Below are 22016 nucleotides of genomic sequence, written 5' to 3'. Positions count from 1 at the left end.
AACTATAAAAACAGGCAACAACTCACCAACAATCAGTTTTACAAATGATAGGGAACCATATCCGACGTGAAAATGCAACTAAATGGAACCTTGAAATGCATCCACCCTCTGGTTTTGGCTCTGTATGAGACAATCCCCGATGTAAGAAAAAGAAAATAGACGAAAAGAGATAAGCGAAGGAACCAAACACTCATCAGCCGTTCTAACCAGATTATGTGCTTCAAGAACTTCAATCGCAGTGAGGTTCAATCAGCTACTGAAAGTTAATCAGCTGCGAGTTTTGGAGAGAAGAGAACCTCAAAGAAGGGGGCAAGTTAATCAGGTAAAGTCTTGGTCATTAGGCACGTTCAAGACAACAATTTTTTTTATTAGAAACTAAAGATTGGGTGGCAATTCAGTCTTGAACAGAGACCTGAACTTCCATTGAACCTTGAATTACAGTATGGCACAACGAAAACAGAGGGGCGATAGAACAGAATAAATACATTCAATATCATGGGTAAGGGGAAAATGAAGCTAATATACACAATCTGAGCTTGATGATATAAATGCACAGCAAAACTGATTGGGAAAACCCACCCAATCCCCTCAAATGAGGCCTAAGAAACATTTTCTCCCCGAAGCCTGTCCCAACTCAAGAAGAAAATGAATGCATTGCTGATAACTGAAGGAAAACAAAATCTATGTTTAGTAATAAGGAAGAACAAAGACCAAGCCATCATCTATAACAGTCACTCAGCAGATTACATAGAATTAAAGGAAAAGCAGCAATTTTTATCCTGGAATAATGGATCCAACAGTTTCGCACAAAATGCACCCGTGCAAAATAGTCCTAATTGACTATATTAGAAGGACAATAACGCCAAAAGACTACATATGAAAAGTTTATAAAATAAAACATCCTTGAGCTTTTTGATGGTAGACATCTACAGCTCAAGGAACCCTTTATCCAAATATAAAGCAAGAGATCAAGCCGAAAGTGAAAACAGGCTGCCAGTAATTGGTTTTACTCAACATTGCTTCAGACCTTTGTAGAGCAGATAGCTAGAGTAAACGCATTGAACTGCTAAAACATTTATGAACAAATGAAAAATGCACGGATAGAAGCAGTGGGGCAGGTACATTTTCCATGTACTGCCAGAAAGAAATGCATTCCAACCAGCAAATAACATTACAAAGTAACCCACAAAGATGTCCACAAACCAGCACAAACAAAGACTTACACACTGGAGCCAACAAAGGAATCCTCGCCAATCAACTAGGAATATAAAGTTCCTTAGACTGCAAAGATGTCCTCCTATCATGACCTGAATCATTTTTATCAATAAAGGACACCTAACACGACAAAGCAGCCATACTTAAACCAAGACTCATGGATAGAAAGAGAAGAATCATACTTGATTACATAAACAATCACTTCAGTCCATGACTCTTAGATTTTATCCAGCTTCTCTGCCCTGACAACTGGGTTGGCTTTAGCAATAGCATCCCGAGCAGCATTCCGATAATCAAAGCGACAGTTATGCTTATCAGAGTAGCGATGAACTGCACAGAACAGGTTTCCACATCTACAACTGAACCCTGTTAAACCGACACGCTTTCGGCAAGAGGTACACCTACTGGGTCCCTCTTTTGCCTTCATCTCAGAAGGCTTGCTTGAAGTTGCACTTGATGGTTCTGTAGAGATGATTTTCACCTCTACTGGTGCAGACTGTACATCAACAGCAACAGCAACCACAGGTTCTTTTCCATTTCCGCTAGAGTTGCCATTCACAATGCTCTCGATGGATGATGCTGCCAATTGAGCCTGTTGCTGCTTCAGGATTATGTCCTTGTGGCACTTGGAGCACATGTTCATTGTAGCAGCACTTCCAAAGAAGCCGCAGTTATTGATGCAGAGGATGGGGCCCTCTGGAGCCTGGCATCCAGTCTCATCATGAGACTCCATCTTCTCAAAAGTCCTGCAGGAAAATCACCTTGAAATACAGCCAGAGCACACAAGAAAACACAACATCCCATTCATTGTCTGCCAGACTGATGCTAATTTTCATAGAATATAAGCACAATCCTTCATGTACCAACTGCGCAAATGCATACTTTGGTTCAAACACTCAGATAGGATGTCCAACTTCCTAATAACAAGTACACAAGCAAATAGCTAAAAAGGAGAAACAAGGGCATGCAAAAAGAGCAGCTAACTTTTACCTACACCATCAAGGCGCCCTAGTTCACAAGTAATTGAAGTTTCCACACAGACGAAAGACAACAGTGCCTACACCCTAACTTCTATTCCTGAAATTGTCACATGCCCACACCACCCGAAGGAGCCAAAGTCGAGAAAGGAGATGAGATTCATATGCATGAGCATTAAAGTGAGTTTAAGCAGCTAGAAAAGTCATGCCACGCCTTCTTATGCAAGAGAAATAAAAGAGGGAATTTTTCATTCAACACGCACCCTCCCCGTCCTCAACTTCCCAACCAAGAGCCATATTATCTGCTGCTCTTTTTGACTCAAACCAAGTAAAACCAAACCTTCCCAGCTTCTGTGTACTCCTGATTACCTAAAATGGAACCTATCTATCACTTTGAAGAATTGTTACTCGTCAAAAATTAAACAAAAACAATCATTTCACCTTATAACATGACACCCCAGATACCCAAAACAGCATCTAAGCCGATCAATATCTGTAAAAACTGCATAGATAGACATAAAACACTAACTAGTCAATAAATCATTGAAAATTCACTACAAAACATGCATAGATAGACATAAAACACTCAGTTTCACAATTAATACACAGAATTCAGTATTTAGAAGCCGTAATTTGCAAAAAAAAATTCATTTAAATTAATTAATCAGGATTCCCTTTCATTTAATTTCTCATCAAGTTTGATTCAGACATAAATAATAAAACAAATATAAAAAAAATCCACTAACCTGTTTGATAATTTTGGCCGATCTAACAAAATCGAACCAAAAAAAAATTCAAATTTCAAATTTAAAAAGCAACCTTAACTAAATGAATAAATATAGAAGAAGACAAGAAAAAATAATCAGAGACAACCTTACCCTAATCGGGGAGATAGAATCAATCGTATTTGATTATCGAAGAAATCGAGACTAAAGAAAGAGGGAGAGGGAGGGAGAGGGAGAGAGACTGGGCTATTTTTCGGTGGTGTTTGTTTTTGATATTCTTAACATTTCTATTACTATTTGTTTGTCGATATAAATTTAGGGCTAATCGTGTTATTTGATCCTTTTACTCTCGAAATTATCTTAGTTTGGTACTTTTATCATTTTTTGTCCAAATACCATCTCTCGTTTATTCTATAACCGCATCAATGTTACTCCGTGCTTATTTAGTATAATAAACTGTGATTGTTTTTAAAGTATTTTTATATAAAAATATATTTAAATAATATAATTTTTTATTTTTTTAAATTTATTTTTGATATTAAAATGATTAGAAAACAAAAAAAATAAAATTTTTAAATCCCAAACACTTTCACCCTTTAAATTTCTATGTGTATTTTGAGAAATTCGACGACATCGCAGCTAAAAAATGGTTATAGTAATTATTGACTAAACAATCATGTTTTAACAAGTAAAAAGTCTTGGAGGTTTAAAAATAAGAGCTCAGGGCTATTTTGGGTTGATTTTACATGGTTATAATTTCATATTGTTATATTTTTTAGTTTGATTATAGGTCACTAAATCCCTCTAATTATAAAAAAAAAATGGCGATAATAAAGAAAAGCTGGAATTAAAACAAGATCGAAACTAGTAGGATGATGTCAAGATCGAAGAAAATAGAAATGGAAGGGTAATATTGGGATAAAACATAGAAGATGGCTAAAATAAGACAACTTCGGGAGGTGAAGGCTCAGAAGCACCATTTATCTTCTAATATTTATATCTCTGTTCTTTATTTGAGAATTAAGACTCTTTGATACCTTTTCTCGGCCACCAAACGCCTTCCACAGAGTCGGTAAAATTCGACTAATCACCCTCTAAAAGGTTTTTATTTACTCCTCTTGCCATTATTGATTTGGAATTTACTTTTCATCTATTCGTCATGTATTGGACCGACCTGTCTCGGAGAGCTCGTGGGATCGGCTAGCAAAGTCGAATTGGCTTTGTCTTCAAATATTTTTATTTTATATTAGGGATTTTTTTCCTTTTTAAATCCTGGAATTATCAATAATAATTATTTCAAATGACGAATTTGGCACGTTCATCATGATTCTTTATGATACTCGGAGGAATTTTAAGTGTCCAGATCCTGAATTAATTATCAAAAAAGAAAAGCTTCAGCTGCAGATTATACCATGAATTATTAGTTATGTCTTTCTTTCGTTGTCAACCTCCAACTTTTTTTTCCATGTCAACTTTCAACCTATTCAACAAATTACGGATAAAATAACTATGATTAATTTAAATCAATTTATACGTGAATTAATATATTGGTAAAAAAATATTATATGTTGTAGAAAATGCATGAAGTTATAAGAAACGGTGATAAAAAAAAGTTTTGCATGCCGGTCGGATCGGAGAATCAACCATTTCCAAAATTCCACGCATTGTATGGAAGGTGTTTGCGACAAATTTTAGAAAGGATTAGGGTGTTTAAAAAAGTTGGATAATATATATATTATAAAAAATATTGGATTAAAAAATTTTAAAAATAAATATTATAGGTTGGATGGTGGGTTAGGGTTTTTGAAACCTGATCAATCCAACCTAACTCGTATACTCTATAGTTATTTATATTTATATTTAATAGTTTATGGATTAAGAATTTATTTTATTTACAAATATTTTAGCTTTAAATTTTTATTAATGGATTTTCTGATAAAATTATTTAACATGAAAAAAAATAGATTTTTTTTTTGTGGGAGAGAATGAATAACTAAAATTTAATGAATAAATTTAAAAATATTTTTTTAAAAAAAAACTAAACTCTTTAGCCTACCAATTACCAAACAAGGCAACATAAAGTACATAACAGGAGCCTAAAATCCCTAGAAATCCCAAAACTAACAAAGAAGAGAAGAACATGCATCAAATGGCCTCCAATTCAAACCGTCATCTGCGCTGCTCAACAGCCGACTAGGAACATGTTTGGGTCTCAAAAAATTTAAATTTTTTTTTGTTAAAATTTAATATGGTTTTTACGTTTTGGATCGTTTTGATATGCTGATATCAAAAATAATTTTTAAAAAATAAAAAAAAATCATTAGCATATATTTCGGCACAAAAAATTATTTGAAAAACAACTGTTATCACACTGCCAAACATCCTCTCTAGCATGGATACCCTTTTCAAAAGCTGTGCTAACTCCTATCGCAGTCATAATCCATAGGCCCTCTATACTAGCTCCACTCGTCGATCGCCTAAAATTGCCTTAAAGCAACACGACGTTGAACGAGAGGGAGAAAATTTGACATCCACCACGGTGGAGCTACACTTCTCATTCTTCAACTCCTTGTAGCTGACTTCATCCTTCCCAGCCACCCATCGATCCAGAGCATACTAAGACTCTGTTTATTTATAGAAAAATTGTTTCTTTTCTAAAAATAAATTTCGAGAAAAATAAATTATTTTTTGATATTGGGTAGTATTATGGAAAATAAACTGGAAAACACTTTCCAGTATTTGGTTATGTTATGAAAAATAAACTGGAAAATAATTTATTAATAAATCAATTTTTTTTCAAGTTTATCTAATATATATATAATATTTAATATAATATTTAATCACTTACAATAAAAGAATGAAATCTAAAAAGTATAATGATAAATTTTTTTATTATATTCTATATTCATATATAGTTTATTTTATAAAATATAACTATATATATTATATCATATTATAGAGAAATAACATTGTGAAATATTTCTTAATTGAAACCTATTAATATTTTTTTTAATTTTAAAAGCTTAAAATAAGTTTATTTTTTTTCATATGAAGAAAGTCAAATTAGTTTATAGTAAGAGTTAGATATTTGGGTTTTTTTTTTGTATTAAGATTTTTTTAAAAGATAAATAAATACAAAAATATTTTGATTGGTGTTTTGGATAAAGTTTTTTTTTGTGAATCCGTTTTCCCTAAACGTGTCAGGCTATGAATGGCCATTGCTATAATGGAGATGCAGAGCTTGGTGAGAGGCACTTGTTTCAATCTTCATATTTAAAGCCCCCCGTGGAGGTTCGAAGAACACTGTCTCTTGGCTTTACCAGGGTTGTAGCTAGCTTTTGTTCAAAAACTCTCCCCTGAAGTGTTCTCATGGGTTGCTAGGAAGAGCTGTTGATAGAAAAGGTTTGTGAGATCTACGACAAACTTTCGAGGTTAGAAAACCTCAATACTTCCAAGCAAGTTAATTCTCTCTTCACCTAATTTGTACAAACGTGTATGAGTCAATGCCATAGGAAAGTGTTTTCCTTTTGACAAAGAAAGGAAAACACTTTCCTGTGACAAAAGCCAGTTGTTTTTTTTTATTGGAAACAATTTTTCTTTGACTAGCTTTCCGGATGGTTACCAAACATAAAAAAATAAGGAAAATAAATTTCAGGAATCTGGTTTTCTTGAAACAAACAAAGCATAAGAGACGAGGAAAAAGGAGATCTCAAGCTCTTTCTAGAGTAGAAATGTATTTTATCATTTTTTAAATGTTTTTTTTATTGTTTATATGTATTAATATTAAAAATAAATTTTAAAAAATAAATAAAAATATTATTTTAATATATTTTTAAATAAAAAACTATTGAATAACAATCTCTCTAATTCTAAATATGCCTTTAAAGATAAATAGATTTATTTAAAATATCTAGGAGTATTCGCTTTAAAAACCTTCATTTTCTATGCATAAAATTAGATGGAGAATATCTTCGCTGTAAAAAAAAAAAAAAAAAGTACACGTTAATTGATCACGAGGGGAGCCAACAAATTACAAAATTCAGGCGGGAAATTGAGCGAGGGGGCGGGAATTAAAAATGCCCAATAACATCATTTTAAAAAAGAAACAAACCCCTCTCTTCCATTGTTTTCACTCTTTCTCAAGCCATTTTGCACACAAAATTGAAAGCTAAAATGGGAAGGAAAGGGAAGAAAACTAGGGTTTCTCGTCAGGAAGAAGAAGAAATTGAATCCGAAGTGGATGAAGAGATGGAATCCGAAGTAGAAGAAGAGGAACAGCAAGAACATATGACTCAATCCTCTGCAAACGAGAAGAGTCTCTACGAGGTAATGAAACGAAACATTTACATCTTGCTTGGCTGGTTAATGATGTTTTGGCCTTATATTTGACTTTAGATCAGTGGTTTTTTTTCTCTCGTTATTTCTTAAAATTCTCATATGGGTTTTTCTAGGTTTTTGTTTTATTTGTGCTCTGGTTGCAGTTTGGCTCAAATTCTATTGAATGCTTGTATATGGTCTAAATGGTAAATTAGGGTTTCTTGTTTTTGCTGCAACTCTGTTGATTCTTGATTGGATAACTTACAATGGCATTATTACAAATGTTGAATTGGTGAAGCTGCGGTATGTAAATCGGAGTTGGGGAATATGTTTAAGAGTAGGGAGAAGACATTCTTAATCCTACTGAATTGTTTCATTAAAATATATTTTTAATATTCTCGCCTTGTTTTGCTTTGTGATTCAATTAGCTTTGTAATTTGTAATGAAGTGAGATAACCAAATGAAAACCCACTTGTTGTAGGTTCTTGGTGTTGAGAAGGCAGCATCTCAGCAGGAAATAAAGAAAGCGTACTATAAGTTGGCCTTGAGACTCCATCCTGATAAAAATCCTGGTGATGAGGTAATTTGTTTCGGTTCCAGTTTTTTCTTATTTGTCTTTATTTTTCAGTAATAATTCTTTATGAAATGTCATTTTGTCTTCAAATAGGATGCCAAGGAGAAATTTCAGCTATTGCAAAAGGTGATATCAATTCTTGGTGATGAGGAAAAAAGGGCAGTCTATGATCAGACTGGCTGTGTTGATGATGCTGTAAGTGCTTCCTGTTTTTGTTTTTAGTTATTTTTATAAGGATTAACGAGTCTAGGATTACAGGACACTCTCTGGGTGCTAAAATTTGCTGTATATAATTTATAGCATTTGATTTTGAGGGCAGAAACAGTCTGCCATTGCTTGCAAAAAAACTTGCGAGTTTTTTTTTTCTTATTAATGTGAAAGGAACAAAAATTAATTCATTACATTGCTCTGAAAATAAAAATGAATGATTTACTTTTTTGGGGAATCGAAATGTTCTCTTTTCATCAAGCATTGTGAACCTCATTGCTTCTTTTCTTGTTGATCAGGATCTTGCAGGGGATGTTGTTCAGAATTTGAAGGATTTTTTCAGAAATTTTTACAAAAAGGTCATTTTATCTGGTTTTCATGTACTATTATTTTGGTTTTCCAATAGCTTGAGTTGACACCGGGCTTCAAATTCAGGTCACTGAAGCTGATATTGAAGAGTTTGAAGCAAATTATAGAGGATCTGATTCAGAGAAGAAGGATTTGATTGACCTCTATAAGGAGTGGCAGGGTAACATGAGCAGGTACTGTAGTTTCAGACTTTTATCCCTGGCTTTCTAGTTTCAATTGAACTTCCTTTTTGCGGACTTTATAGTATGATATTGGACATTTCCCCCCTGTTTTCAGGCTCTTCTGCTCAATGCTTTGCTCTGATCCTAAGCTCGATTCACACCGATTCAAGGACATTCTGGATGAGGCAATATCTGCAGGTAACAGATTACACTAAACTCTGTAAGATAGGTGGTCAGCAAATGTTCCATCTATGCATTTCCATGGGTTAAAATCTTTGTGACTGTTTTTATACCTTAACACGAAAACTGGGAATCTGAGACCACATGGCTTGTTGGTTCCATCTTGAGATTATCATATCTTTATTAAATCTGATTCCATATCTTTAGCTTAAAAATGGGAAGCTGAGACCACATGGCTTGTTAGCTTCCATGACATTTTTTTTTAACTTTTGTAGGGGAAGTGAAGAGAACCAAAGCTTACCAGAAATGGGCAAAACGAATATCTGAAACAAAACCGCCCACCAACCCTTTAAAAAGGAGGGAGAAGTGAGTATTCTAGGATATGTTTTTTTTTCATATTTTAATAAGTTGCCCATAAATATTTTAATATTGTGTTTTATCTTTTGCAGGTCCAAAAAGGAGCCAGAAGCAGATCTATTTGCAATCATATCTGAGCGCCAGAGTAAGAGGAAGAACCAGGTGACTTCCTTTCTCTCGTCCCTGGAGTCCAAATATGGCGGGAGCAATGCAAGTTCAGAACCTACTGAAGAAGAATTTGAAGCAATACAGAAGAAAATGGAAAGCCGCCGTAAGGGCTCCAAGAAGTCGAATCAAAAGTAACTTCATCGCGACAGTGTTTTAAAGTAGAACTTGTTTTTGTACAAATGTTTTTTACTGTGAGCCCTAGATGCAAATGTCTTTGTTCTAGTTATTTCAATGAATGGGATTGCCCGGTGTGTGCATTAAGGGCCCATCTTGATAACATTTTGGATGCAGTATCTCTTACTTCAGGTTTTGGCTGTAAAATCTGGATCCAGTCAAAGGCTTGCATGGGCATTTTTTTTTTAAACTCCGCGTTGCATGTCTTTAACTTTTGCATAAAGCCAGTGCTAACTTTGATAATGCAAGATGTAAACCGTGACCTCAGCCGTCCTCGTTTCTCCAAGGTATTTTTTGAAGGAATCCAAAGGCACCTCCGGTCTTGGCCTTTGAGCCTTGGCTGGATAACCCATGCATCTGGGCGTGGTTATTCGGGAAGCTGAAGATTGCTCCAAACAGAATTAAGAAAAAAACTAAAAGAGACATTTCATGTGCATTGTGACAGGAAACGCTATGGATTTGCACGAAGTTCTCTCTTCTTTTTTATTCAATTTTTTTGGTCATTTGATTTTTTTTCCATTTGATTTTTTTCCATTGTATTTTGGGATTGGAGTTTGTTATTTGTTGTGTTTGGCATGCTATTTGTTACATGTGATGGTGAGAAATAGAATTAACCCTTGATTGATGCTTGATTTAGATGAATTTAACAAAATTAAATTGAATTAAAACAATTATCGCTATGGGATCCAATTTTAACACTAGACTAGTATTAAAAGAGCAAACATAGGAGAGATCAACCTTTTTTTTTTTGTTATTTGATTTTTTTTTTAATTTTATCCTTTAACATTGAGTTTTTTTTTTGTTGGACTTGATTGTTTGGTTTTTTTGTTGCCTAGATATGAGGATTCTGTGATAATGATGAAAAATTTTAACATGCGATTAATGCGATGCTTGATTTTGCAAAATAAAATTTAATTTTATTGATCCAAAATAATTAAAGCTTTAAGATATTAAATTTGATACTTAAAAACATTATCAGGATTGGAAAGGATGGGCATTATAACATGATTGGCGTGTGTGGAATGAGGCCATTGTGATATGGCGATGCGTGCGACTTTCTCTAATGTTGAAACATCACCTTCCATGGTGGCTTTGGAAGCGGCTCGCCGAGAGTTTTCGGGTACTGCAATGCGTGTCGATGAAGGAGCAACGGTGAGGCTTCGATGACCTTTTCTTTCTTCCCCTCTCTCTTTTCTCTCTTATTTTTTGGGATTCGTATTGATTTGTCAAAATTAAAAGGTATCTTGTCATTTTATGTCCTTATTCTTTTGGTTGTTATTTTTGGCTTTGGATCATGTTTTATATTTTATATTTTTCAATTCAATCCTTTAACATTGAGTTGGTTAGAAATTGAACTTAATGTTTTTTTTTCTTCTAATGGGGTGATCATGTTCTTATAAACTGAGGTCGCGGGGTTTAAATGTTAACTCAAGTTAACATTGGTCTTTTTCTTAGGTCATTTTTTTACTTTAATTTTCTTTTTCAATTTTATCCTTGTTAGAAATTGAGTTTCGTGATTTTTTTCATTTTTTTTTTGTGGGTTATGAGTTTTGGGTTATCTTGTTTTTATGAAATAGATCACGAGTTTTCCTGAGTTGACTTAATTTTTTTTTTTCAGTTTCATTCTTTAGTATTGAGTTGGATATATGATTTAGTTTTATGGTCTTTTCTATTTTGCTTTTTATTAGGTTATTCTGTTAGCATAATCCGGGTTGTGGGGTTTGGTGGACTTACTAGGCTTTAACTTCTTCTTTTTTGTTTTTTTGTTAATTGATTTTTTTTTCGATTTAATCATTTCACATTAAGTTTGTTAAGAATTGAACATTATTTTTTTTATTTGCTATTTATGGGGTTCTCTTGGCCTCACAACTCATGACGCAAGTTTAATATGTTAGCTAAGGTTAATTTGGATTTTTTTTTTTAATTTCAACTTTTAATATTGAATTGGGTAAACATTGAGCATCATAATTTTTTTCCATTCAACAAGCATTCTTTCTATGCATGTCATCATGATAATTTTGTTTTTTTTTAATTCAATCAATTTGTTATCAATGTCTTTATTTTATCATAAAATTGAATGAAACAAGCTTATTAGATCATTTGGGTCTATAATACGGTAGTGAATTTCTCTTAATTTTTTAAAACATGTCACTAATTTTTAATATTTTTTATATTAAAAAAATTGATATAATACGCAATACAATATATGCAAGCAATGTAGTATTGGCTAGATTGAATGGAAAGCAATTTATCTCGATTTCATACCAGACAATCATTGATTTTTCAGCAGCAGCTTCTTTTCCTGCTACGGCCAGGTTAGTGTAAAATGTCGATAATAACGAGACAAACTTGAACCATGTATTGCGTATGGGCTACTGCTAGGAAAAGTGCTAAGCTTGAAAAAGAAAAAAGACTATCTAACTGGGACTTGTATGGACCTCTCTTGGAATTTTACTTCATTTGTGGAGTTGGGGATAATCACCGAGCCCAGCAGACATTTGTTACCCTTTGTAGCTGTCGAACTTCATCACGCATATGCTGATTCAGATCTTGTTTTTTGCAGCTAGAAGCGATATCTTAGCTGATTCTTTGCACGAGGAGCAATTCGACAATTTCTTTTTCTTTACATGTTTAGCAGCAAGATCACCATTCACGCTATATTGACACCATACCTCATTGCTCGACACAAAAGCTTAGGTCATTTTTCCTGTTGGATATTAAAGTTTGGGGTCCATTATTTTCCTAAACTAAAGCAACAGAATAACTTTCATCCAAGCTTCACACATATTGCATCCTCTGGTCCACCGACCCAGCTGCTCAGTCAGTGAAGATCTGGTCACAAACTTGGTCTTCATTGAATATTTGAGCCTGTAATTCATTTTTCTTACTTAAATTAGGTCCCAACTAAAGTATTTCCAAACCCCATGATCATACCCGAAGATGGATATGGTAAAGTACTTTATTGGTTCAAAAACAAAAATTTAGGACATTCATCATGTGCCCTTAAAGCCAAAAACCCACATGAACAACAGCACAAAAATTATGCAGCTTTCTAGTAGATGCACATAGCTAATCTCCCAAACCAAAACTAATTTCAGATTATACAAGACATTTTTGTACTAAAATTAAGATTCAAGGATGGTGACTTCACAACTGCATGCTGGGAAACATTCCCCTAAGACACAAGTGATCTTCCATGAACCTGAAAATGCAAGCAAAGCCTTTGCCTTTTTCTTTGGTCTACCATACCTGTCATTGATGCCCTTGTTGTTATTATTCCCTCTTTCATTTTCTATTTGGTAGATAGAAAAAAGTATATATATATAAATGTGCAGCACATTACTCGAGTGTGTTTGTGTGTGTCCCTCCACCTTACCCTCTAGTCCTTTCTTTCTATGCTTTTAGTAAGCCATCAAGTCTTTGATTGAGCTTGCTTAGTGATTTGATTTTTTATTTTGATTTTTGTGGCTGAGGTTTGAAAAACTAAATTAGAAAAAATTATTAATTATAATCTTTTCATAGCTAGAATTTTTAAATATAGTTTTAGTTTTTGATAAGATCAATAAATTATATTAATTATCTAAACATTTTCAAACAAAATGTAGTTTCAACCGTACTGATCATTCGACTTAACGGACTCTTTGTCTTTCAATCAAGTTGTGTTGTGCAAACTCATAATTACGGAATGTAGCTTTACTCTACTTTATTACTGTCTCTTTACCTATAAGGCCCATCCACTCACTCTCTATGGTTGCTTCAATAGTCTCTATACACATCTTTTCAGCATCAGTTCCACTCATCTAGTAACTAATTAACACTGTCTATTCCACAACTAGCTGCCAGTATTAGCCTTTTCTCTTCAAAGTTTGCATCTTTTTCTTCTCTTGTGAGGTAAAATTCTTAACATAGAATTTAGCCATAAAACCCCAAGATTTCTTTGTGTTAGGATTTGTAAATTTTCTTTTAATTCGGCTTATTATGGAGCTATGACTCATTTGTGTTGTGTGGCTTTCTGGGTTCTTGCTGAAGGTTCTAATGGAGGCAGATGCTGCTGAAGTGAAGTCAAAGATGGAAGATTATGAAGTTATTGAGCAGATTGGAAGAGGAGCTTTTGGTTCTGCTTTTCTTGTTCTTCATAAAACTGAAAAAAAGAAGTAAGAAATTCAGTTTTCTTGTAATTTTATTCTGGGGTTTCTGTTCTTAGCTCTATGGATCTTTTGCATATAACTAGAGTAATCCACTTGATGAATCCAATCAAAATTTTCATTTCCATATTAGCATCCAAAAATTGATCCTTGGCATTGAAGAAGATGAACTAGTTTTGGTATTTGGTACTGGTTATGTTAATTTGATTTTTCAATTCAAAGCATAAATTTTCTTGATCGAATTTGCGAGTTTGGCTTAGCAGTGGTAGGTAGTGGTTGTGTCGGCACGATCCTTTGTCTGCTAGCAGTCATTGTCTTTAGTCTAAATAGTTGATTTTTTTTTTTTGATTTTCCTTAGGTATGTGTTGAAGAAGATTCGGTTGGCCAAGCAGACAGAGAAGTTTAAGCGCACAGCTCATCAGGAGGTCACCTTCACTTTTTTACTCCTTTTTTGTTTCCCCGCACGAGGGAATTTGGAATATTTTATGTTAATAAGGAATTAGCTTTTGGATATTTTTCGAGTTATTGCTTAAGACATTTGTTGCAAATTTGTCATTTGATTCATTTTACTCATTAGGAGCCTGGAAAAATAACTAGCATATTCATGGTGTTCTGGTTTACTTGTCTTAATATCTACTTTAAGCTACTTAATCATGACAGAATGTGTTAGAAGTACTGGTATTCTTTTGTATAACCTTGTAAACAAATTTTAAATGTTGTCGCTTTTCATTTGCACTAGTTGCTGTTGTGGAAATACTAGTCAAATTGTGGAAAGTTTTCCTCCTTGTAAATTTTAAAAGATTCAATGATGATTATGATTATAATCACAATTTTCATTTTTCAGTCAAAGCATAAAATACTAAAATGTTGGTTGAAATGCACTGCAGATGAACTTGATTGCGAAGCTAAATAACCCTTACATTGTGGAGTACAAGGATTCTTGGGTAGACAAGGTAACACATCATTTCTGAATGTTTTTATGTATAATGTCCTGGTAATTATGAGCTTTGAGACTAACATTGAGTCAGAATACCTCCCCCCCATCCACCTTTTGCGCCTACAAAAAAATCTTATGTTTATGTTTCTCTATGCTATGCAGGGAAACTGTGTATGCATAGTAACAGGCTACTGTGAAGGAGGAGACATGTAAGTTTATGTGAAAGGCTGTATCATTGTCCTGGATGGGATAAAAGATGGAATTTAAATATATATTTCTGATCAGACACTTAAGAAATGAAATCCTGATCTAGAAAATTGACATGTAAAACATTCGCATTAGAAGATAATACAAGAGTAAAGATAGAAGTTAAATACAATGTTAGAACACTTCATGAATGGCTGAATGAAAAGCTCATTCCTTTTCTTTCCCTCCAACCAGGGCTGCAATTATAAAGAAGGCCAGAGGAATATTTTTCCCAGAGGAGGTAATCGTTAAGGTTTTTCAAGTGCTTCAAGTTTATTGATTATTAGCTTCACGTTATCAACATTGTTCTTCTGTTTTGTTGTCCAGAAACTCTGCAAGTGGTTGGCTCAATTGTTGCTAGCTGTGGACTACTTGCATTCTAACCGTGTCCTTCACAGAGATCTAAAGGTATACTTACTCTCACCCATGTGATGAAAGAAAGATTATAAATGGTTTTGCTGCTGACATGAACTCACTGATTGACTTGTTGAATTCCAGTGTTCCAACATATTCCTTACAAAGGAAAATGACATTCGCCTTGGTATGTAAGCCAAAAGAAATAATAGTCAGAAGGATTTTCTTCTTCATCGAGTTTGGATTTTAAATCTTCTCTTTTTTTAAGAGTAGGTTATCTTGTGTGGCATGAACAGGTGACTTTGGACTTGCAAAGCTTCTCAACACAGAAGACCTTGCTTCTTCGGTATGGACTTTATTACATCTCCAGTATATTACTAATTTACTTTGTTTTAACTTGTCAATTGAAATTACACCCCTGATTTCAAACTGTGACAACTTTTCTTCTCAACTCCTTAATGTATTTAATGCCTGCAACTCAGATAGTGTTTGGGTACCATTTAGGGTCCCAGTACAAAATCCTAAGAGCTGGTGTTTGAACTACTTGTCATAAAATGGTACTTTTCATCTTCCTGTTTTCTATGCCTTTGCATGTCACTTAGGTAGTTGGCTCCCCTAATTACATGTGTCCCGAGCTCCTAGCAGATATACCTTATGGCTACAAATCAGATATATGGTCACTTGGTAAGAAATCTGGAAGCATGGTTTTGAATTTATCAAATTTATTTCTGCACTGGCAATAAGATATATCTGATGTTTCAGGATGCTGTATGTTCGAAATTGCAGCACATCAACCAGCATTTAGAGCTCCTGTAAGTACAGGTCTTATCTTCTGATACGAATGTAGCATAAATATAATTTGGTTACCAGCATAGCACCTGCAATTTACTTTAGTATGAACTTCAAAGTACGATAAATAAATAGTAACTTGAACAGGATATGGCTGGACTTATCAACAAAATAAACAGATCCTGCATTTCTCCTCTTCCAATTGTGTATTCCTCCTCGCTGTAAGTGCTCTCTTTCCCAACTTTGTCTTAAATTCCATTTATCTATTCTTAACACCCGTAATAATAGTCATGCTGTATTTTTCTTCTCCTGAATACCCATGCGTGTATCATTGTAACTTTAGTGGTCTGAATGTATAAGATGATTCTCTTGGTCAGTATATAATAGATGAGTTCCATGCCACAGGAAACAAATTATTAAGAGCATGCTGAGGAAGAACCCAGAACACAGACCAACAGTAAGTTTGACTGATCCAAGTTTTTATTCTGTTAATTTTAACACCACAATCCATTCTTATATCTTCACGCTTTGACATAATAGGCTGCAGAATTATTGAGGCATCCACATTTGCAACCACATCTCCTCCGTTGCCGCAATGCATCTTCAGTTTTTCTTCCAGTATATCCCATAAACAACTCAAAGGAGAAAACCAGAAGAAAATCATTGCCTGCCAAACTCAGTGTTGGCAAAGACAACAGAGACAAGGACGTTGGTGCATCAAAGCAGCCAGAATACGAATATCCATTTGAGAGAAATGTTGAAGCACAACGAAGCAATTTACCTCAGAATGACAAGCCAACATCAATGTCTAGCACAGAATACAGCCTGGAAAACAAGACAGTTGATCCTACAAGCTGTTCAGTGGAAGTATCTGACGGTCCTAAAGACAGCTCCACTGATTCTGAAACAAGTGTTTGCAATGGAGAGAAGCAAGCAGATTGTAGCAGTCCACCTCAAAAGGATGGCACTGAAATTGAGTCTACCTCAGAGAGCATCCCAAATTCTCAGCATGAAGCAGATTGTAGCAGTCCACCTCAAAAGGATGGCACTGAAATTGAGTCTACCTCAGAGAGCATCCCTAATTCTCAGCATGAAGAAGAAGAACCCAGTGCTCTGCGTTTTCAAGATTTGCAAGAGGTTGATGTCAAAATTGTGACCTCAAAGGATCAAGCAACATTTTGCAGCGGACAATTTCCTGAAGAAGTTCAAACAGAGGGGAAGGGTGATACAGTAGATGAAACCAGGAAACTGGAAATGCCTAGTCTGAGTTGTGCCAATCATGATGCCGCCTCTGATGATAAAAGCCCACCATCAACTGTAAATGAACCTTATGCAGAGGCCTTACAGAAACCAGAAAGTCCTGATGTATACACAGAAAGTACTCATATAGAGTACTTGTCATCTGAAAGTAATGATGTACTTCCATGTAAAGATGAAATACAAGCAAAACCAGAAAACAACAATTGCTCCATGGACACAGAGAAAGATGATATCCATGCGATGACTAATGCACAATTGCTGAGCACACTTGCTGCACTAACAGGCGATGAATCCAAGAGCGAGTGGGAGAATCCAAGTCAACAAAGAGCTGATGCTCTAGAGTCTTTGCTAGAGCTATGTGCACGGCTACTTAAACAGGAAAAGATCGATGAGCTTGCTGGTGTGCTAAAGCCATTTGGAGAAGAAATGGTCTCATCCAGAGAAACAGCAATCTGGTTGACAAAAAGCCTCATGTCTCAGCAAAAACTCAATGAAGGGACCTGATATTTGAGGTGATTACAACTAATTTATTCATTGTTGTGAGAAAATGTATCTAGTTAATTGTGTTTGACATATAGTGTGTTTTTCCAGAGTGTTGTTTGATTGGAGAGTACTACTTGAAACATTTTTACGGATTGTTTTTTTATTGCTGGCTTTGATGGAAATAAACTCCTGAGAAAAGAAAAAAAAACATCTTTACAATTTGTAGAACTATGTTGTCAAGTGGGTCAGAAGGCACCAAATGATCAAAAGGCTAAACCTAAATTTATGCAGATGCTCTGAAGCAAGTTTCCACTGCATGTAGTCTCTGCTAAAGAACGCATCATTTTGTAAGCAATCAAATAGATTAGTGTTCTGCTCGCCCATATATGCGGATGGACCTTTGAATTGAAAGAATTCAATGATCCTTTGAACTAAACATTTTCCCTTAAATTGTATGCTTTATTGCAGAATGGGGCGGGCCTGTTATTTTTGTTCCTTTTCTTTTCTTTTCTTTCTTTTTAAAAAAGAAGAAAAATGCAATGCATCAATCACAACTAATACACAGAAATGGAGCAGGGAAAATATCTGTAACAAATTGATCAAATTATATATAAACAGAGAATAATCTTAACCACCTTAATTTGTTACATAAATCAACCATTTTTCCCACCCCTCCTTCAAAGATACTTGTTTATTCACTCCCTTTCCTGTATATTATCATCTTTCTCCTGTTTGAAGAGCTTACTGCAAATAATAGGCAAAGAATGACACAAGGGAAGCCCCAATCAAGGATCCAACAACAGGCAAGGTTGCGGATGCTCCACTGGTAGGGGAGGGAGCAGGAGCTGAGATCTCATCAGCTGCCAAGGCTGCACTCATGGAGGCAGCGACGACGAGGACAGCGCAGGAGATCTTCTTCAATTCCATGATGCAAAATGCAAGAGTGATGCTAGCTGCCGTGGAGATGAAGAAAGGGTTTTGATTCGTTTTGCTTTATGCAGGTCTGAGTGGTTTCAAATGGTGGTGAATGCGTATTTATAAGGAGCACCGAGGCTATTTTAAGGAAGAAAATGGTCAATGGTAGTTTTGCAATGATTGGTCTTGCATGTTGCCAGGATTCACAAGGTAGCTGGCACGGCAGTCTGATGTTACTTGTAATAGCTTTGCGGTGAAGAAAATTTTGGCTGCAAATTGGCCTGTTTTTTTAGCACAAATTATTAAACAATTCAGACACCACATCCTAGTTAAGCTGGTTAAGTTGTTTTAATAGATAAATAATTGGGGGTTTGGATTATATGCCGGAATCTTAAATCATGTTCATTAGATCATGACTCATTAATTTAAGGCATGTTTTAGACTAATTTGAAGCACTTGGAAAGATAACCTCGTCATAAGTCATTAACATTGAATTATGAGCTAGCATGCCACAAGTCATTAACAGAAAACCCAAGAAAATGCCTTCCGAATCAGTTGGCAATTATTTTTGACTCGAGATTAATCCGGTTTGATAATTGCCGAGCTGGTAATGATTGCTCTAGCGCACCAAGGGTTTTAGGGTGGCTGGATAAAATATTTTATTTACTTCTCTCATTTTTATCTGTCCATCACTTAGATTTCCGAATATTTTAAAAAATAACCCTGTCTGGAAAAACGCACAGTCGTCTAATTTGAGATAGAGTTGCCATCAATATAATAATTGAGGATAAGATTTTATCATGTATTTATATTTAGAAAGTGGACAATCATTTAGGTCTCCCAAAAAGGAAATATGGATGAACAAAGTGAGATGATGAGCTATGATTTGATCTCCTACCCCAGTCCAAGGATTTGTAGATAAACATTTCCCGAATTATATTAGAATAAATGGTTGTTTTTTAAAAAATATATTAAAATAATATTTTTTTATTTTTTAAAATTTATTTTTGACATTAATAAACTAAAATAATCCAAATACATTAAATTTTTTTCACTTCAATGCACCAAAATAATTGAAACACGTAAAAAAAAATTAATTTTTTTCTAAGAAATAACATCACTTCAAAACAAACGAAGCATTAGAATTTACACCATTTAAACTTTAACCATTTTTTGATCTTGATCTTCTACTATAATGATCGTTTACCTGTATTTTGGTTTTCACATGATGAACACAATCAAAGCCGACATGCCACCTTTCTTCTTTTTATTGACATGTCAACTCCCCTCACCTAGATTTACCGACAGTGCCTTTCCATCATTGCACCGTCTGCACTCCAAGATCCTAAAGGAAATAGAGAGTTTTAATCTTTATTGGAGTAATTTTCTTTATAATAGTAGAAAGACGTTCATGAGGTTGAACTTCTATTAACCTTTGTATCTTAAGATTCAAGAACTAACTACACTAACCTGGTCGATGCACACAGACTATCTACATTTACGAGGAATTGACTCTGTTAAATTCAAACCAGATATAACTACTGTTTACTATCTAAGCCAGCACAAAATTTCTTGTAAAATACTACTCCTATTAGAATAAAAACCCGTTTATTTTTATGTTTCAAAAGTTTTTTAAAAAAAATTAATTTTTTTTGTATTTTTAGATTGTTTTAATGTGCTAATATCAAAAAAAAATTTAAAAAAATAAAAAAATTATTTTAATATATTTTTAAATAAAAAAAATATTTTAAAAAATAATTACAGAGAAAAACCCAACAATAAATTTTTTGCCCACTCCATGTCTTACAATATGAGATGGGCCAAGAAAATGGTTGGTGATTGACCCACGGTCCAAATCAAAACCCCACCAATTCTTATTACGCCACGGCTATTTAGCTGGCGAAAGAGAGTTTCCACCTCTTTAGACTCGGGAGAAACAAGAAAAGAAAAAAGTGAAACCTGGCACATAGGAGGCGGCGCCATGTGGTGTGGCCAATGCCCTCCTGCCACGGTCGCTTAGCTAGGAATTTTATTCATTTTTTGGTAGAATCAGCAGGAGAAGGCAACATTTTTAGGGACCAAAAGGCAACCCTTCACCTTAACGGTCCCCACAAGCCGTAACTAAAAAGGCATACTCATACTTGTGAGATCACAAGCTATGCACCAAAAATTGAAAGAACATATGACATGAACTATATAAGTACCCTCGTAGATTCCATAGTTTCATCATCCATGCCCGTTGCCTCATCACACACATTAACCCCAGCACAATTAGTACTTAATCCATCAGCCCCCTTGTAGATTTTTGTCTCTAGATTTCGGTGATAAGCGATTATGGCACAGTTTGGTGGTTCATTTGTTCACATTGTGATGGCCATGGTGGTTGTGGCATTGTTGCATAGTTGTGGAATGATGGCACAGAGCATTGCTCCTACACCAGCAATGGACGCTGGAGCTGGGCTTGAGTTGCCAGTTTCCATGGCTATCATCTCTTCTTCAATGATATTATCTCTCCTTGCTCTTATGTTGCAGTAATTCTTACAGTTTTTGGGGGTGCTGAGATCATTCCTTTCTTGGGATATATAGGTTGTATGCGAGTTGGAGATGATATTTGTGGTTGCTGGGTTTGAAATTTTTTTTTTTTGTATCCATTTGACATGGTTCTTGTTATTTTAGTAATGTGATTATAGTATACGTACTGTAACTGGTGGTGTTGGACATCGTAAATAAAGAGATACCCGTTTTTTTTTTTTTTTGTTGATAAACTTGAAGTATGATTTGAGTTGAGAATGCATTTCCTATTTATGTTTGTTGTTATTCTTAATTTGTAGATGAAAATTTAGGGTTCACACAACCGGATTGATAAATATATTCTTAGAATGCATTATTATTTCAGATTTTAATTCAAAAATACATTCCAAACAACAAGGTAATTGAAGTGAGTTATATATATCTTCTAAAAGCAAGTAAATCATACGTCATTTTTAATTTTATTTTTTATTTTTTTCTCATCTCTCATTTTTATTTTTGAAATTTATATCAACCTGTTTTAATTATTTTGAAATGTCCCTATCTTCTACCGTGATATTTGCCAAACTATCTTATTTTGCTGAAATATTTTCTACGTGTGTTAGTTTACTAAAATATTTTCAAAGTATGTTAGAAATGTAATTTATTCTTAGGCCACCCATATGTTGCAACGTGTGATGTGCATCACTTTCACACGCACACGCATACAAACAACAGCTGTTACTTGGTGAACGTTGCCAACCAAATTCTAATTTTTTAGTGGTGTTTTTTTAGAGTATTTTGGTAAGCACATAAAAAAAAATTATTTTGTAAAATAACATAGGTATAAAAATATTTAAAAAATTAACACAACTAAAAATGTTGCAATTGACATTTGCAACACGCGAATCACAGATGTTATCTGTGACTTTATTTTCATATATTTTATTTGTAA

General features: G+C 34.4%; 3 protein-coding genes across 13 annotated transcripts; 2 read left to right on the top strand and 1 right to left on the bottom strand.

The window, feature by feature from the left end:
- Positions 1-1103: 1103 nt before the first annotated feature.
- On the bottom strand, positions 1104-3320 carry LOC18099847 (zinc finger A20 and AN1 domain-containing stress-associated protein 8). 10 transcript variants are annotated; one of them, XM_024604228.2, is made up of 4 exons: positions 3071-3217; positions 2939-2960; positions 2634-2694; positions 1104-1961 (listed from the first exon to the last, which is right to left on the bottom strand). In XM_024604228.2, the coding sequence occupies exon 4, from the start codon at positions 1946-1948 to the stop codon at positions 1433-1435; it is 516 nt and encodes a 171-aa protein (XP_024459996.1). In that variant the 5' UTR covers positions 1949-1961; positions 2634-2694; positions 2939-2960; positions 3071-3217; the 3' UTR covers positions 1104-1432. The 10 variants fall into 10 exon arrangements, 8 of the variants coding, with proteins under 8 accessions (XP_024459996.1, XP_024459999.1, XP_024459997.1 ...); XM_024604231.2 differs by having other exon boundaries at positions 3066-3210; XR_008059483.1 differs by lacking the exon at positions 1104-1961 and adding an exon at positions 1968-2561 and having other exon boundaries at positions 3071-3320.
- Positions 3321-6899: 3579 nt separating this feature from the next.
- Positions 6900-9529, top strand: LOC18099846 (chaperone protein dnaJ 6). Its single transcript, XM_024603470.2, has 8 exons — positions 6900-7243; positions 7716-7814; positions 7902-8003; positions 8315-8374; positions 8451-8557; positions 8661-8743; positions 9001-9091; positions 9175-9529. The coding sequence occupies exons 1-8, from the start codon at positions 7091-7093 to the stop codon at positions 9383-9385; spliced, it is 906 nt and encodes a 301-aa protein (XP_024459238.2). The 5' UTR covers positions 6900-7090; the 3' UTR covers positions 9386-9529.
- A 3260-nt stretch (positions 9530-12789) lies between these two features.
- On the top strand, positions 12790-17866 carry LOC18099845 (serine/threonine-protein kinase Nek6). 2 transcript variants are annotated; one of them, XM_024603829.2, is made up of 14 exons: positions 12790-12828; positions 13454-13578; positions 13928-13994; positions 14457-14522; positions 14669-14715; positions 14948-14993; positions 15080-15160; positions 15251-15293; positions 15403-15452; positions 15709-15790; positions 15869-15918; positions 16043-16116; positions 16301-16352; positions 16436-17866. In XM_024603829.2, exons 1-14 carry the CDS (start codon positions 12820-12822, stop codon positions 17657-17659), a joined length of 2016 nt encoding a protein of 671 aa, XP_024459597.2. In that variant the 5' UTR covers positions 12790-12819; the 3' UTR covers positions 17660-17866. The 2 variants fall into 2 exon arrangements, with proteins under 2 accessions (XP_024459597.2, XP_006381025.3); XM_006380963.3 differs by lacking the exon at positions 12790-12828 and adding an exon at positions 12875-13315.
- The last annotated feature ends 4150 nt before the right edge of the window (positions 17867-22016 follow it).

Source organism: Populus trichocarpa, chromosome 6, assembly GCF_000002775.5.
Source record: "Populus trichocarpa isolate Nisqually-1 chromosome 6, P.trichocarpa_v4.1, whole genome shotgun sequence".
Lineage (NCBI taxonomy): Eukaryota > Viridiplantae > Streptophyta > Magnoliopsida > Malpighiales > Salicaceae > Populus > Populus trichocarpa.
Note: the sequence above shows the minus strand (reverse complement) of the source record. Positions and strands in the feature narration are given on the sequence as shown.

Bases quoted from the DNA above. Each gene is read 5' to 3' on its own strand.
- LOC18099847 (XM_006380965.3), bottom strand. From the start codon at position 1,948: ATGGAGTCTCATGATGAGACTGGATGCCAGGCTCCAGAGGGCCCCATC.
- LOC18099846 (XM_024603470.2), top strand. From the start codon at position 7,091: ATGGGAAGGAAAGGGAAGAAAACTAGGGTTTCTCGTCAGGAAGAAGAA. The intron at 7,244-7,715 runs GTAATGAAACGA...CACTTGTTGTAG, and splicing joins ACGAGAAGAGTCTCTACGAG to GTTCTTGGTGTTGAGAAGGC. The intron at 7,815-7,901 runs GTAATTTGTTTC...GTCTTCAAATAG, and splicing joins ATAAAAATCCTGGTGATGAG to GATGCCAAGGAGAAATTTCA.
- LOC18099845 (XM_024603829.2), top strand. The intron at 13,579-13,927 runs GTAAGAAATTCA...GATTTTCCTTAG, and splicing joins CATAAAACTGAAAAAAAGAA to GTATGTGTTGAAGAAGATTC. The intron at 16,117-16,300 runs GTAAGTGCTCTC...TCCATGCCACAG, and splicing joins ATTGTGTATTCCTCCTCGCT to GAAACAAATTATTAAGAGCA.